The 15,374-nt window shown below is 40.9% G+C and overlaps 1 protein-coding gene across 1 annotated transcript in view; it reads right to left on the minus strand.

The window, feature by feature from the left end:
* Window positions 1–3,625: 3,625 nt before the first annotated feature.
* Window positions 3,626–15,374, minus strand: part of LOC149451675 (arsenite methyltransferase-like) — a 47,502-nt gene continuing 35,753 nt past the window's right edge. Inside the window, exon 11 of the mRNA XM_089690245.1 lies at window positions 3,626–6,848. Within this exon, the coding sequence (XP_089546371.1) occupies window positions 6,762–6,848 (87 nt within the window). The 3' untranslated portion in view covers window positions 3,626–6,761. The remainder of the gene's footprint in view (window positions 6,849–15,374) is intronic.

The raw sequence follows: 15,374 nt of genomic DNA on the forward strand, positions 1-15,374 counted from the left end.
TACCACTGGTGAGGTTTCCCCGTTGTGTCTCTGGGAGGCTCATAAATGCATTCTTCGAGGAGTCCTCATTAGCCTAGGAACTCACAGAAAGAAAACCCTTGCCTCTCAGATGGAATCTCTTTTGACCAAAATACAAGCACTAGAGAAAATACATAAGAAATCATAAGCCCAGCAGGTTGAAGAGAAGCTCCAGACCTTGAGAGATAATTTGAATTCCCTCCTTACTGAGCAGGGTAAAGCAAAACTCGCTCACGTGAGAAGGGCCTTTTATGAATACAGGAACAAACCCAGTAGACTCCTAGCCAATGCCCTTAGATCCGCCAGAGCAAAAACATACATTTCGAAGATAAAATCCAATGGAAATGCCATGCTCTCCTCTTTAGAGATTGCCCAAGCATTCCAGGAATACTATACCTCCCTATACAATTTGTCGGATAACTCCTCACCGCTCTCCCAGCAGGATAGACAGGCAGCAGCTTGAGAATACATTCGAGCCTCGAGGATGCCCACCATGTTGGAGGAAGCCATTTTAAACTTGGAAACCCCACTATCCACTGATGAGTTTCTAGGAGCGATAGCATCAATTAAACCTGGCAAGGCCACTGGACCTGATGGCTACACACTGATCTATTATAAGCAATATACAGAGAAATTGGCCCTTAAATTTACAGCGGCATTCAACTCCCTCAGAGAAGGTCCCAGAGGCTTCTTTGCAGGCCCACATTACGGTGATGCATAAAGAAGGGAAGGACCAGTCTCTCTGTCCGAGTTACCGCCCCATCTCACTACTCAATGTGGACCTCAAAATATTCAGAAAAATTTTGGCATCCAGGCTGTCGCACACCCTCCCTTTGTTGATACACCCTGACCAATTGGGCTTTACCCCAGACAGAGAGTGCCGAGACAACACACAACATGTCCTAGCAGCTATAGACTATTCTCTTTCGAAGCATGTCCCCTTAGTGCTCTTCTCCGCTGATGTGGAGAAGGCATTTGATAGGGTCTCAAGGCCATTTCTAAGGGCCACTATGAAACATATTGGAGTGGGGGAGGGAATGCTGTAGTGGATTTCCGCACTGTATTCTACCCCATCAGCACAGGTCAGGGTTAATGAAGTGCTTTCTGTTGCATTCCCTATCCGTAATGGGCCCTTGCAGGGATGCCCTTCATCACCTCTAATATTTGTACTCGCGTTGGAACCCTTCTTGAGACCATCCAGATATTAACGGTATCACAGCCAAGCGCAAGAACACAAATTGACCGCCTATGCGGACGGCTTAATTTTCTTTGTGAAGGCACCAGTCACCTCTCTACCATCCATGATACAAGAAGACGCTATGAATCTCTCTCAAACTTTAAGATAAACTATTCCAAATCAGAGGCCATGTGTATTTCAATAGACCACTCCCTTCAGCAACAAATCGCATCCCAGTTCCACTTTAAGTGGACTTCTCATATTTGATACCTAGGAATAAATATTCTTGGGGATCTTCGACGGACATTTGAACTTAACTTTGCTCCCCTAGTTAGGACAATTAAATCGGACCTGCTACGCTGGGACAGAGAGGTCTTCACCTGGTTCGGGCACATCAATATCTTGAAGATGATTATCATGCCGAGGCTTAACTATCTGCTTCAGGCCCTCCCAGTGCGACTACCGTCCAATTTCTTGCCAAGGTTGAGGTCTACTTTCCTGAAATTCGTCTGGGCAGGCAAACAAGTACGACTCTGGAGGAATATCCTTTCCTTGCCCAAGGCCAGGGGATGAAATTGTAGATGCACCTGGAATAAACCACAGTCGACCTACCCTTGGCTGACCTTCCCTGGCACTCATGGCCATGAGTCAGACAGCACCCATTAATAGGAGCAACACACTACAGGTGTCCAAGACCATTTTTAAAGCTATTAATATTTCCCCGCATCCAAGCCCTCTATTGCCCATTATAGGGGCAGCTGGATTCCTACCTGGGCTTCAGAACCCACATTTCACAGCACTTTCCAAGAGAGGTCTCCTTCACATTTCTCCAGGCATGGTCATCTCATGATGACCTAGGAGTTAGAACAAGCCTTTTCTTCGAGCTTGGACTTTCTCCGGAGGGCACAACTGGGGGCATTCTTACACTCTTTACCAACTGAGTCTATTAATTTGCGTGAGCTGTCCTCATTAAAGGGTATATGTATGGCCAGTGAACCCCTACAACACTTGCTTTCTCATTTTTATACCTCCTTGATAGCTTCTGATGCTCCACCAGAACTCCCATTTTTGCAGTTTTGGGAAAAGGACCTGAACATGACTTTTTCTCAAAAGCAGAAAGACAGAATCATCCTCTTTGCCCACAAGGCCTCCCTGGCCAGTAGGTACCAGAAGGGGGGTACAAACTTCTCACTAGATGGTACAGGACACAAGAGGTACTTCATCGTATGTTCCCCCAGGTCTCGAATTTATGTTGGCAGTACAAGAAATCTGTGGGGCCTTTACTCCACATTTTTTGGGAGTGTCCCAAGCTGCGATGCTTCTGGACTATGGTGGAACAGATGGTACAAACATTAACGGGAGTATCCCTTGGAAGAAATACTGCAGCCTTTCTTCTTCAAGACATACCGCTTTCAAACAAACCTTACAAGAACTCTCTCTTAAAACATCTTCTCAACGCGCCAGAAGCCTGCATCCCGGCACTGTGGAAAAATGCATTACCCCCTACAAAAACACACTGGCTTGCCCAAATCAATGATATTCAAGAAATAGAAAACATGACTATGATGCTCAAGGAGCAAGGAGAAAAATACTGGAAAATCTGGACCCCCTATTTCTTCTACAAAAATCAAAATCCGTGTTGGCCTCCCAAACATCAGCTGAATGGTTCAGACGCGTATCTCATCACATTGGCTGGCAGACTAATGGGATCACCAGAGTGGGAAGCCAGGAGGATGTTTGTATGTTGTATGTATGGAACATAGCTATGTACCTACTGCTGTGACAAGTTTATCTACATTCCATTAGAATGTTATCTTATTGTAAAAAGTTGTTATAGAATTTCTTCAAACTAAAGACTTAAAAAGAAAAAGAGGAAGTGGGTATGGGCTTAACAAGTAAAATTTATTACTTGGCAGGACAGCTAAAAAAAACCTAGAATTTGTGAGCTATGGTAATATCTTCTCTCACCTTAAGTTCCTGGTGACCTCCCCAGCCTTACAATTATAAATACCTCAATTAGTAGATATGAACTTCTTGGCAACATATTTTATTATGTACGAAATAAAAGCACAAAATAAAACATATTCGGGTTGATTTAATAAAGGCAAATATACTGTGCACTGCAAGTGCACTTCAAGTGCAGTTGCTCCAGAGCTTAGTAAATAAGGCAAAGTTTCACCCAATCACATTCAAGGAAAATAAAAAACAGCATTTTTGCTTCCACATGATTGGATGATAGAAATCAGCAGAACTTCCCCTCATTTTCGAGCTCCCTTTCAGCTCTAGTGCAAGTGCACTTGCAGTGCACAATTTATGTCTTTAGTAGATCAACCCCAATGTCTTTTATACAATTACTATAAATGTGAACATATGTACTTATGTTCAAATGTTTGACTTCAATAAACAGAGATTTAAAACTGAGGAAATACATCATGTATAATTGATTTTTATTGATTGTAGACAAATAAAAAAATATGCATAAAAACAAAGATTTTTTTTTTTTTTAAATCAACCATCAAGAAAAGAAAAGGAAATTGAAGAATGGCAATAATGTACTTTCCAGAGTATAGATATCAAGTAGAGCAATCATCTACAAATAGATATCTTAAATCTAATAAGAAGTTGAGGTAGAATAAAGAGGAACACCTCCACAAGCAGGATTTGGATTGAGAGGTAAGGATGGCAATAATCACTTTATTCTATAGTGATTCTCCATTTGGAACGTAGATATGATCCCAAAAGCATAAACAGACAAAAAGTAGAAGGGGAAAGATTTTCTATCTATGTATCCTAGGCAGAATAATGATATGGGTGAAAGGGGGGGGGGGTTAAGGGAGCAGAACATATGGATAGTAGGAGTAAGGAAAAAAGGATACAGGGGGGAAAAGAAAAATGGTTGGTTGGTAGGATGGTGGAAGCAATGTGCTGCAGCTAAAAGATAGTGAAAGAAGGCCATGTTTGGTGTTCTTGTACTTCCCTGGTATAGCCAACAATAGCTGAATGTATAGATCATTTCACATCTCAATGTCAGTAATTTATTTGTAAAAAGTTACGATGCTATCTCAAAAGGGTTTGATCAGGGGGCATGCCAGATATGAGTCATAGTTCCTTTGTAAGATAACCTCCCACAAGTGTCAGGTCGCAAATATGAATGTCAAAAGGGCAGCAATACCAGTGAAAAATGATTTTACAATTTAGTTTTTTTTTGTCTACTAGGACAAGTAATTTTGTGTGAAAAGGCAGAAGCCTTGGTATAAACTGTAGGATCTATCAATGTCATTATTTTTGTTTTTCTAATTCCTAGTTTAAGTGTATAAAGAACTGAAAGATCATGCAACAGTTTAAAAGTTTGAAGCAGGAGAGATTCAAAGGCAGCATGAGGTCTAGTAAAGGATGCAGTGGATGGGAAAGATTATATGGACTTCGAAAGTTGACTGTGTTCAAACCAAGCCAATTTTTTATGAAAAGTGCCTGGAAGCAGGCCAGCCAATGAGCGCAGCTTGTGAGTTTAAATAGTGTTAGGTATTCAAGTGCTATATCAATAAATGTGTCCTGTGTAAGGCTGGAGGAAAGTCCACATTATTTTAACTTTTTTTCCTTGGTCCCCGTGACTGTATTCTGTTGGTTAGCATCTTACCTATCTCACCGCACCTTCAGTGTCACTTTCAACTCTACTTCCTCCTCTCCTATTCCTCTTACCGTTGGGGTCTCACAAGGTTCTGTCCTTGAAACCTCTCCTAATTTCGATATTTACCTCTTCCCTGGGTCAGCTGATAGCTTCCCATGGCTTCCAATACCATTTATATGCTGATGAGCCCCAATCTATCTCTCTACCCCACAGCTCACCCATTCAGTTTCCTCACGTATAACTGATTTACTAACAGACATATCAGATTGGATGTAACACCATTTCCTCAAACTCAATCTATTTAAAAATTGAGCTCATAATATTTCCTCCCCCACGTGTCCCTTCCCCTGACTTATGTGTCAAGATCGATGGCACAACTATCACTCCGTCCCTGCTTGCAAGGGTGCTAGGGGTAACACTGAACTCTGAACTGTACTTTCAGGCGCACATCCAATCCCTGTCCAAATAATGCCGCCTCAATTCAGCAACATTTCCAGAATACACCCCTTTTTAATCAACCACACCACAAAGCTTCTAATTCACTCCCTGGTTATCTCTCGCCTCGACTACTGCAACTACCTTCTCATTGGATTACCTTTGCATAGGCTAGCCCCCCTCCCTTCAGTCCAACATAAATGCTGCTGCTAGACTCATCTACCTTACCAACCATTCAGTGTCTGCTACCCCTCTCTGCCAATCCCTCCACTGGCTTCCACTCACCCAACGAATTAATTTCAAAATACTAACAACAACAACACACAAAGCCATCCACAATTCTGCCCCCAGCTACATCACTAACCTGGTCTCAAAATACCAATCAAATTATTCTCTTTGTTCCTGCCAAGACCTCCTGCTCTCTAGATCCCTTGTCACCTTCTCCCATGCTCTTCTCCAGGACTTCTCCTGAGCATCTCCCATCGTATGTTACTCCTTACCCCAATCTGTATGACTATCTCCTAATCTGTCCATCTTTGGACGATCCCTGAAAATCCTTCTCTTTAAAGAAGCCTATCTTGTTTCTAATACACTGTTTTTACTTTCTCCATCAACTCATCCCCCACAGTTATTACCTTTTGTATCACTTGACCCCCCCTCTTAGATTGTAAGCTATAATGAGCAGGGCCCTCTGATTCCTCTTGTAATAAATTATATTGTAACTGTAATGTCTTAATTTTGTAAAGCGCTGTGCAAACTGTTGGTGCTATATAAATCCTATATAATAATAATAAAAATAATAATGTCTGCCCACCATCACAAGATTAGTCTCTTGGATATACTACTAGGAAAATCAGTGAGCCAATCACACAGGCAGCAAAGTACAGTATATTTTAGGTGGCGTTCTATACATGTAACATGTCTTGCATTTTTGGCAATTAGATCTCATTCATATGGCCATAAAAATTTAACTAAAGTTATTACATGTGTATTTTCTAGGAGAAAGGTTCCTGTGCAATTATGGATATGTTTAACCGCATAATGACGTGTATGCAAACATAATTTGTTCTGATAATTTGCTTTCCCCTTAGAATTAAATTATGTGGTTACAACCATGTATACATGCGTTTATATGTTTACGTGTGTGAAGTGCATGTTCTTAGACACAGATATTGGGTTATATGTTACAAATCTGAACACAGCTCATGTTTAAGTACCTGTATGAATGGCTTCATTAAAAAAAAACTATGGAGCTGCATTCCGATCCATAAATAGAAAATGCTTGCATATGCTTTTTTTTTTTACAGCCATGTGAATGAGGCCTAATAGAAAACAATGGTTGAAATGTAATTGTAATATCACTGAATAACAAAGGCTTGTATAACAACTATGTTATAGCATTTTTTTTTTACAAGAGGGATCTTTTAAGAATCTTCACTTTCTAGTAACTCATAATAAAAAATGTTTTTCTCTTTAATATTTGTACAGTTTGCTGCAATTCCTTTAGCAACATCCTTTTGGTCCACAGCAGCTGCCAACACTGGGTGACTGAGGAAGTTTAGTCAGCTGAAATGGATCCCTGATGATTTCCTAAAAAATAAACAAAGAATGAACATTAATCAAAAGGAGAGAAATTGTTCACCAATGGATTTGGAACACTCAGTGATTAGAAACGGATATAAACAGAACATGACCAATGAGAAAATCATTTCTATATGCCCCTCTGGCTGACTAAACATCCAGATTTTGAGGTGGATGACTCAGACTGTATTTCTTTTTTTTTCTTTTTTTTTTTACAAGTAGCATTATTTATTTGTAGATTTAATGAGTGAGACAGAACCAGTCAGATTCCCCCTTTCCCAGCATAAAAAAACCCCATCTTGTTCCTGGTTATCACTTGTGACCTTTATTTCATGTTTGTAAATACACCATATAATAGTATACTGTACTGAAGAAATTAAACCGTCCTTATTACCCTAAGGCTCGGTTCACATTACTATGATGTGATCTTATTGCAATTTGCAGTGCGATTATGTAGTGCGACTTTGTTTGTGTTTTCGATGTGATCTGCATTGTCTATGTGGCCAAATCACACTGTAAATCAAACCAAAGTAGCACAGGAACGTTTCCAAAATCGCACCGCACATTGTCACATTGATAAGGGGTGGACTGACCATAATGTGATTTCTCTGAATGCGATTCTGTGTGACTCAAGTCACATCTGAAATCACACTAGTGTAAACCAGGCCTAAAGGCCTTGCACCAACTGAGCAAAGATTGGAAAGGGGCCCCTAATACCTCATATAAACATCCATAGCTACAATTCAATCATTTAAAGTTATATGGTACTTTGTAGACTTTTTTTAAATTTTTAATCCACAGAGAGGGAAAGCAGCAGATTACTTCACTTCACACGTGCACACTTGTGAGACTTTGGACACAAAAAGTCGCATGACAAGTTGTAACCCATTGTTTTCAATGCCATCAGTTTGGATCCATGCGACTTAACATCGCAGCGACTTTAAAAATGTCCCTGCAACTTTGATGTGACTTGAGTGCCGAGTTGCAATAAAGCAGCATTAAAAGTTGCATTTCAAAGTCTTACTGGAAATCCTGCGACTTTGGAGTCACACAAATGTGAACGGAACCTTAGGGGTCTATTTTAAAGCTTCAGCAGAACATTCAACAGTGACTTCTTTAGAACAATTCACCTTTCTGATATTCAGCCACTTTCACATGGTGTTTCATGCACACATTTACTCTATTTATTATAGGGTAAATGTGCACCAGGTAATAGAAGACAGTCATCTAAATACACTTTCAGGCCCCATTCACAACTGTTTTTCTTTTACGCATCTGAATGAAACTGCATTGTTTTTAATGGAAACAGTCGCACAGGTGCTTAAACGTGCACTGCCTTCAGATCAGTAACACAAAATCCAAAAATCTGCATTTGAGGACATATATACCATTGAATAAAAAACAAGATAATTTTTAAACATTAAAAAAACATATCTATTTACTGATTTTTACAGAGTAACTTTTGTTTTCTGCCTTAAAGTGATAGTAACCTTGTTTAAAAAAATAAAAAAGTTTCCTGCTGCAAGGTAATGTCATAGTGTGCTAGTATACAAAGTGACTTTACTACCACTTTAACGATCATTTATTTTATTTATGGCTGTGTTATAGCCATGAGAATGCAGGCTGGTATCCCAATGACACGAGAAAAATAAAGTTGCAGTCCTGTCAAGTTGATGCCAGCCCACATGCCCTTTAGCATTGGGAGGTGCTTTATAATAAGACAATGTGAATGGGATTTTGTTTTCATCTTTTAAACCTTTAAATACAAATCTAGTATTTTTTCATTTGTTATGAAATAATACAGTGTGTCCTTTGGTGGATCAACCTCTATCATCCAGCAAGGTCAGATTAACAGAACAATTCTGCACATAAGGAACATTCTCTCCTAACATGTTTTATACAAGTTCTGTCCATCACCCTTAATTAAATGAGATTTTGCAAAGACGTTTACACATCTGTCCATTACTTCATCATTGCCCTAACTTTTAGGGCGGTGATACACGGATGTTATAATTTACTGATGTTTATAGGCAGGGGGCGAGCAGAAAGATCCTGTGTAAAAAAATGCAAGTTATGTTCCATAAAGGCCTCAAGTATACACACATACAGGTGCAGAAATGTGTGCATGCTCATACGATAAAACATACATCACATCGCTACCACACTGCTCTGCAGCCCAAATCACTGTGTGGGCAGCAGTGGTTTGGACTGCAGATCAGTGTGAACAGACACTTAAGCATCTTTACACAGCTGTACACATTGTCCCATACACATCAATGCACCTGTGTTCAGATCTGTAAAAGCAAAAAAAAAAAGAAAGCTACATGGCTACAAATGCAGCGTTGTGTTCATCTGTGTGTAAGAGGCTTAATGATAACATCCTAATCAGTAGCGGATCTATCAGGTTCGCAAAGGTCGAACTTGTGACCAAGCCCTGGAGTTCGGTCACTGTGGGGAGCCCCAAGAGCCCTGACTGTGGCTCCCCAGCGGCTGCAGGGCTGTGAGCTGCGAGTGTCACTCTCACAGCCCAGAGCCAGTACTGATAGTTCTCTCCTTCTCCCACACAGACGGGAAAGGAGAAAGAGAGATGATCAGCTTTTCCTCCTCCCGCCCTCGCCTCCTGTGTCTGCCCTGTCCCTACCCCCTCGCAATGTTGTGCCTCCGAGAACGGGAAGTGTGGGTGGGAATTTTAAAGCCCAGCAGGTACCAACAGATGCTCACCATCCATCCACTGTGAGCGAGGTGTCCCCCCTCCCTCATTTCGCTCTCCTGCATCCCAGTGTGTACGAATGTAAGATGGAGTCAGATGTAAAGGGGGTTTTGGTGAGCAGAGACCCCCTTACATTCCCCTTTACACCAGAGTCCACAGCATTTCCCCTTACATCACCCCCCCCCCCTTAAATCAGGGTTCCCCTTTACATTTCAGAGTCCACAGAGATCCCCCTTACAGAGTAAGTGGAAATTCTGCAGACTCTGATGTAAGGGGGCTCTGTGGAATCTGATGTAAGGGGTTCTGAGGACTATGATGTAAGGGGGGCTGACTCTGATGTAAAGGGTGCACCGCAGACTCTGATTAAAGGGGGGCTCTGCAGACCGTGATGCTGGGAACTCTAATGTAAATGGGGGCTCTGGTTACCATAGACCCCCTTATATCACAGTTCCCCTTTACACCAAAGTCTGCAGTGTTCCTACTTACATCAGAGTTCCCTCCTTACATCCAAGTTCTTAGTGTTCCCCCTTAAAAGTTCAGATGTAAGCGGAACTCTGAGGATTCAGATGTAAAGAGGAACTATGCAAATTCAGATGTAAGTGGAAACTCTGCAGATCCAGATGTAAAGGGAAATTCTGCAGATTCAGATGTAAAGGGGGAACTCTGTTGACTCTGATGTAAGGGGGACTTGTGATTAAATCCATATGAATAGAAATGTTATTTAATCACAAATATATGTATATTGTACACTACAAAAACAATTTTGCCATGGCTGCTAAAGTGTTTAGGTTTGGCTTGAAGAAAAGGTGGAAACCCTATCTAAGATGGTAGGAAGGGTGCCCACTGCGGGACTATAATAAAGGACACGCAATTGGAGTAAAGGGCCCCAGGATCAAGCCCCCAGGCCCCTGGGCTTGAAGGAAAGAGGGGGTCAGGTGGGCTCTTCATGAACTCTTGCACCAGGGCCCTGAAGGATCTACGGTAGTTACACCTCTGATCCTTACATACGTAGGTGGTATTTCCATTTCTAAATTCGGTCATAAATAGAAATTGCAAGTTTACATTTATAGACACTTCTCTAAGGGTTCATTCACATCATGTCCAGTGACCTGCATTTTTCTACACTGGATAAATGCAAATCACTGCAATGGTGCACAGAAAACAATGGTTTTCTATGTGTTCCGTTCACAATAATAATTACTTGAACTTTGTGGACTTATGTAGTACTCCCAGCGTCTAAAGAGTTTATGGAAAGATCCTGGCTGCAGTTGCAGTTATGAGCTATGTGTCTGTTTTATTCACTGGGCTGCTGAATATAATGTAAAGTGATCTGGGTGGCTACATAGTCACATGATCACTTTTATGGTACTTGTGGGTGGCACCCACTCCACCCCTCGTAGTGAAAGCAATAATTCTAGATTGTTCAATTGTAATCTACTCTAAACTGATTGTGCTTTTTAAAGCACCACCTATTGATGATAATTTTGGGCACCACAATTTGTTGCCATTTTGCGGGCACATGCAGTTGTGGGGCTTGATATGTTTGATATCTATTTACTTGACTCTACCTTATCTTTTATTTTGTACAAAATAAATTGGGGATTAAGGTCTCAATGATATTTACTAGTGATCAACTAGCAAAACGGATATATCGGCCACCAAAAATTATCAGCCGAAAATAGGGTTATCAGCGATTTGCCGATAGCAAAACAAAAGGTGTCGATAATGCCAATGTAGTTCACCTTTTATAACATGTTACGTGTTACACCCATATTCAGGGTGTAAATCTTCCAATGGGGTCACTAGTTCTGGTAACAAGTAGGGATTCCCTCACTTTGGAAGGATTTCCTCCCACTTCCTGTTTTGGCTATGGGACACGAAGTGAAGGGAACTCTCCCCAATGGGATGTAGGTTGCAAAAAAAGAACTGACAGGGGTTATAACCCTTCTTTACTCTATTGATAATGAAAAAAAGTTTAGTACTGTAAATTGGTCAAGGTCTTATACTTTCATGCATTCTATGCATAAAGGTAAAAAACCTTCTGTGTGCAACAGCCCTCCCAGCCCCCCTATTACTTACCTGAGCCCAATTGTGATGCAGCAATGTGCTCATGCTTAGCTCTCTGGGGACACTCCCTCCTCATTGGCTGACACAGCAGTGGGGGCCATTCGTTCCCGCTGCTGTCAATCACAGCCAGTGAGCCAATGAGAAGAGAAAGGGGGCAGGGCTGAGCAGCAGCTCTGTGTTTGAATGGACATGCAGAGCAGCAGCTTGACAGTGAGCCTGCTTGGGTACCCCCATAGCAAGCTGCTTGCTCTGGGGGCACTCAGCAAGAGGGAGGTGGGGGACCCAAGAAGAGGAGGATCAAGGCTGCTCTGTGCAAAACCACTGCACAGAACAGGTAAGTATAACATGTTTTTTATAAAATTGCCTTTAATATCACTTTTAATATTCTTTTCATAGAAAAATATTCTTTTTTTTTTCCAAAATGTTTCGTTTATATAATAAAAAACAAATAAACCCAGTGGTGATCAAATACCACCAAAAGAAAGCTCTATTTGTGTAAAAAAAAAAAGAAAAAAAAAAAAAAAGATACAGCAGGTAAAACAAGTATTGAACACGTCACCATTTTTCTCGTAAATATATTTCTAAAGGTGCTATTGACATGAAATTTTGACCACCACATGCAATTCATACGTACAAAGAAACTAAAACAAAGTTATGTGTAATAAAATGGAATGACTACCTGAAATTTATTTAATACTTGGTACAAAATCTTTTGTTGGTAATGACAGTTTCAAGACGTCTCCTGTATGGAGAAACTAGTCGCATTGCTCAGGTGTGATTTTGGCCCATTCTGATCTTTGGTTCTTTCCATAGATTTTCTATTGGATTCAAGCCAGGTGATTGGCTGGGCCATTCTAGCAGCTTTATTTTCTTTCTTTTACACCAGTTGGGAGTTTCCTGGGCTTTGTGTTTGGAATCATTGTCTAGCTCAGTGGTCGGCAAGCCGCGGCTCGCGAGCCACATGCGGCTCTTTACCCAGTCTAATGCGGCTCTTCTGTGTGCCGGGCGCCTGCTCCCCTCCCTCCTCTCGGTCGGCCGCTCCCCTGCCTCCTCTCGGTTGGCAGCCCCAAAAGTCCGCGCGGACCTTTTAATCCGGCCTACGGATGTGGCTGTCAGGATGTGTGTAGGCGGGGCAGCGTGCCGAACGTGAGGGGAGGGGAGCTAGGCTCCTCTCACAGTCCGCCCTGAAGACCCGAACGGCGCGGGAAGACAGCGAGAGGAACGCAAAAGGTAAGTGAATTGACACGGGGGACTTGGCTTACTAGAAGGGGGGGGGGGGGAATAGTACTGTGGGGGATGAAATACTATATGAGGGATGAATTACTTTATGAGGGATGAAATACTATATGGGGGGATGAAATACTATATGAGGGATGAAATACTATATGAGGGATGAAATACTATATGAGGGATGAATTACTATATGAGGGATGAATTACTATATGAGGGATGAAATACTATATGGGGGGATGAAATACTATATGGGGGGATGAATTACTATATGAGGGATGAATTACTATATGAGGGATGAATTACTATATGAGGGATGAAATACTATATGGGGGGATGAAATACTATATGGGGGATGAATTACTTTATGAGGGATGAAATACTATATGGGGGGATGAAATACTATATGAGGGATGAAATACTATATGAGGGATGAATTACTATATGAGGGATGAAATACTATATGAGGGGATGAAATACTATGTGGGGGGATGAATTACTATATGGGGGATGAAATACTATATGAGGGATGAAATACTATATGAGGGATGAAATACTATATGAGGGATGAATTACTATATGAGGGATGAAATACTATATGGGGGGATGAAATACTATATGGGGGGATGAAATACTATATGGGGGGATGAAATACTATATGAGGGATGAAATACTATATGGGGGGATGAAATACTATATGGGGGGATGAAATACTATATGAGGGATGAATTACTATATGAGGGATGAAATACTATATGGGGGGATGAAATACTATATGAGGGATGAATTACTATATGAGGGATGAAATACTATATGGGGGGATGAAATACTATATGAGGGATGAAATACTATATGGGGGGATGAAATACTATATGAGGGATGAAATACTATATGGGGGGATGAAATACTATATGAGGGATGAAATACTATATGAGGGATGAAATACTATATGAGGGATGAAATACTATATGGGGGATGAAATACTATATGGGGGATGAAATACTATATGGGGGATGAAATACTATATGGGGGATGAAATACTATACGGGGGATGAAATACTATACGAGGGATGAAATACTATACGGGGGATGAATTGCTATGGGGGATGAATTACTATATGGGGGATGAATTACTATATGGGGGATGAATTACTATATGGGGGATGAATTACTATGGGGGATGAATTACACCATGGGGGATGAATTACACTATGGGGGATGAATTACTATATGGGAGATGTATTTTCAGTTTTAAAAATGTGGCTCTCAAAATAAATTTCAATCATGGTTTTGGCGAGATTTGGCTCAGTTGAAAAAAAAGGTTGCCCACCACTGGTCTAGCTGAAATGTCCACCCTTGTTTCATGTTCATCATCCTGGTAGATGGCAGCAGATTTTTTATGTCTTGGTACATTTTTCCATTCATCCTTCCTTCAATGACATGAAGTTTGCCAGTGCTATATGCTGAAAAACAGCCCCACACCAATATATTTCCACCTCCAAACTTCACTGCTGTTATGGTGTTTTTGGGGTGATGTGCAGTGCCATTTGACCTCAATAATGTTACAAAAGTCTCGAGAGAGCTCTTTGCTTTTACCCATCATAACATATTTATTGTGTGACACCTTGGTAATGAGACACCTTTTTATAGGCCATCAGTTGAGACTGAACCAACTGATATTAATTTGCACTGACAAGGGGCAGGATTGCTTTCTAATTGCTGATAGGTTTCAGCCGGTGTCTTGGCTTTCCATGTCTTTTTGCACTTCCCTTTCTTCATGTGTTCAATACTTTTTCCCTGTGTCATTCCATTTTATTACACATAACTTAATTTCTGAACTTATTTGTTTTGGTTTCTTTGTATGTATGGATTGCATGACTTGCTACCGACATGTGGTGAACATTTCATGTCAATAGCACCTTTAGAAATATATTTACCTAGAAAAATGGTGACATGTTCAATACTTATTTTATCCGCTGTATACATTTCATTTGGGTACAGTGTTGCATGACCACACAATTGTCACTTAAACGTAGTACAGTGCCCAATACCAAAAAAATGGCCTGGTCATGAAGGGGGTAAAATCTTCTGGGGAGCAAGTGATTAAAGGAACTCTGCACTGATAGAAATATGGAGGCTATGTAGGCTGTCATTACAGACCTTTTCTGCCTGGGTGTCTCCAGCCTCAACATTTTATGAGCACAGTTCTCAGCATTTACAAAGGGAAGTAACTTTTGACCTGCATACCAGTTCAGTCACTGACTTTAAAGGTCATGAAAACATAAGGATTGGCATTCAGATTAGTAGAGCATGTTCACTTTGAAAATTCTTCACTTTCAGTAGTGCAGTAAAGCTAAGTGAACATTCGCTTTGCAAAGAATGCCAAATAAGTTTAGTATTTGTAAAGGGGCCCACGTGTTTCTCAGAGGTAATAGGTAAAATAGCAATTTTATTAAAGGATAACCTTTTGTAACATGTTACACCCATATTCAGGGCGTAACATGTTATGGTCAGACATGCTCCCGCCC

This window comes from Staurois parvus, unplaced genomic scaffold (genome assembly GCF_062004578.1).
Source record: "Staurois parvus isolate SC_StPar_1 unplaced genomic scaffold, SC_StPar_1.0 ptg000525l, whole genome shotgun sequence".
Classification (NCBI taxonomy): Eukaryota; Metazoa; Chordata; class Amphibia; order Anura; family Ranidae; genus Staurois; species Staurois parvus.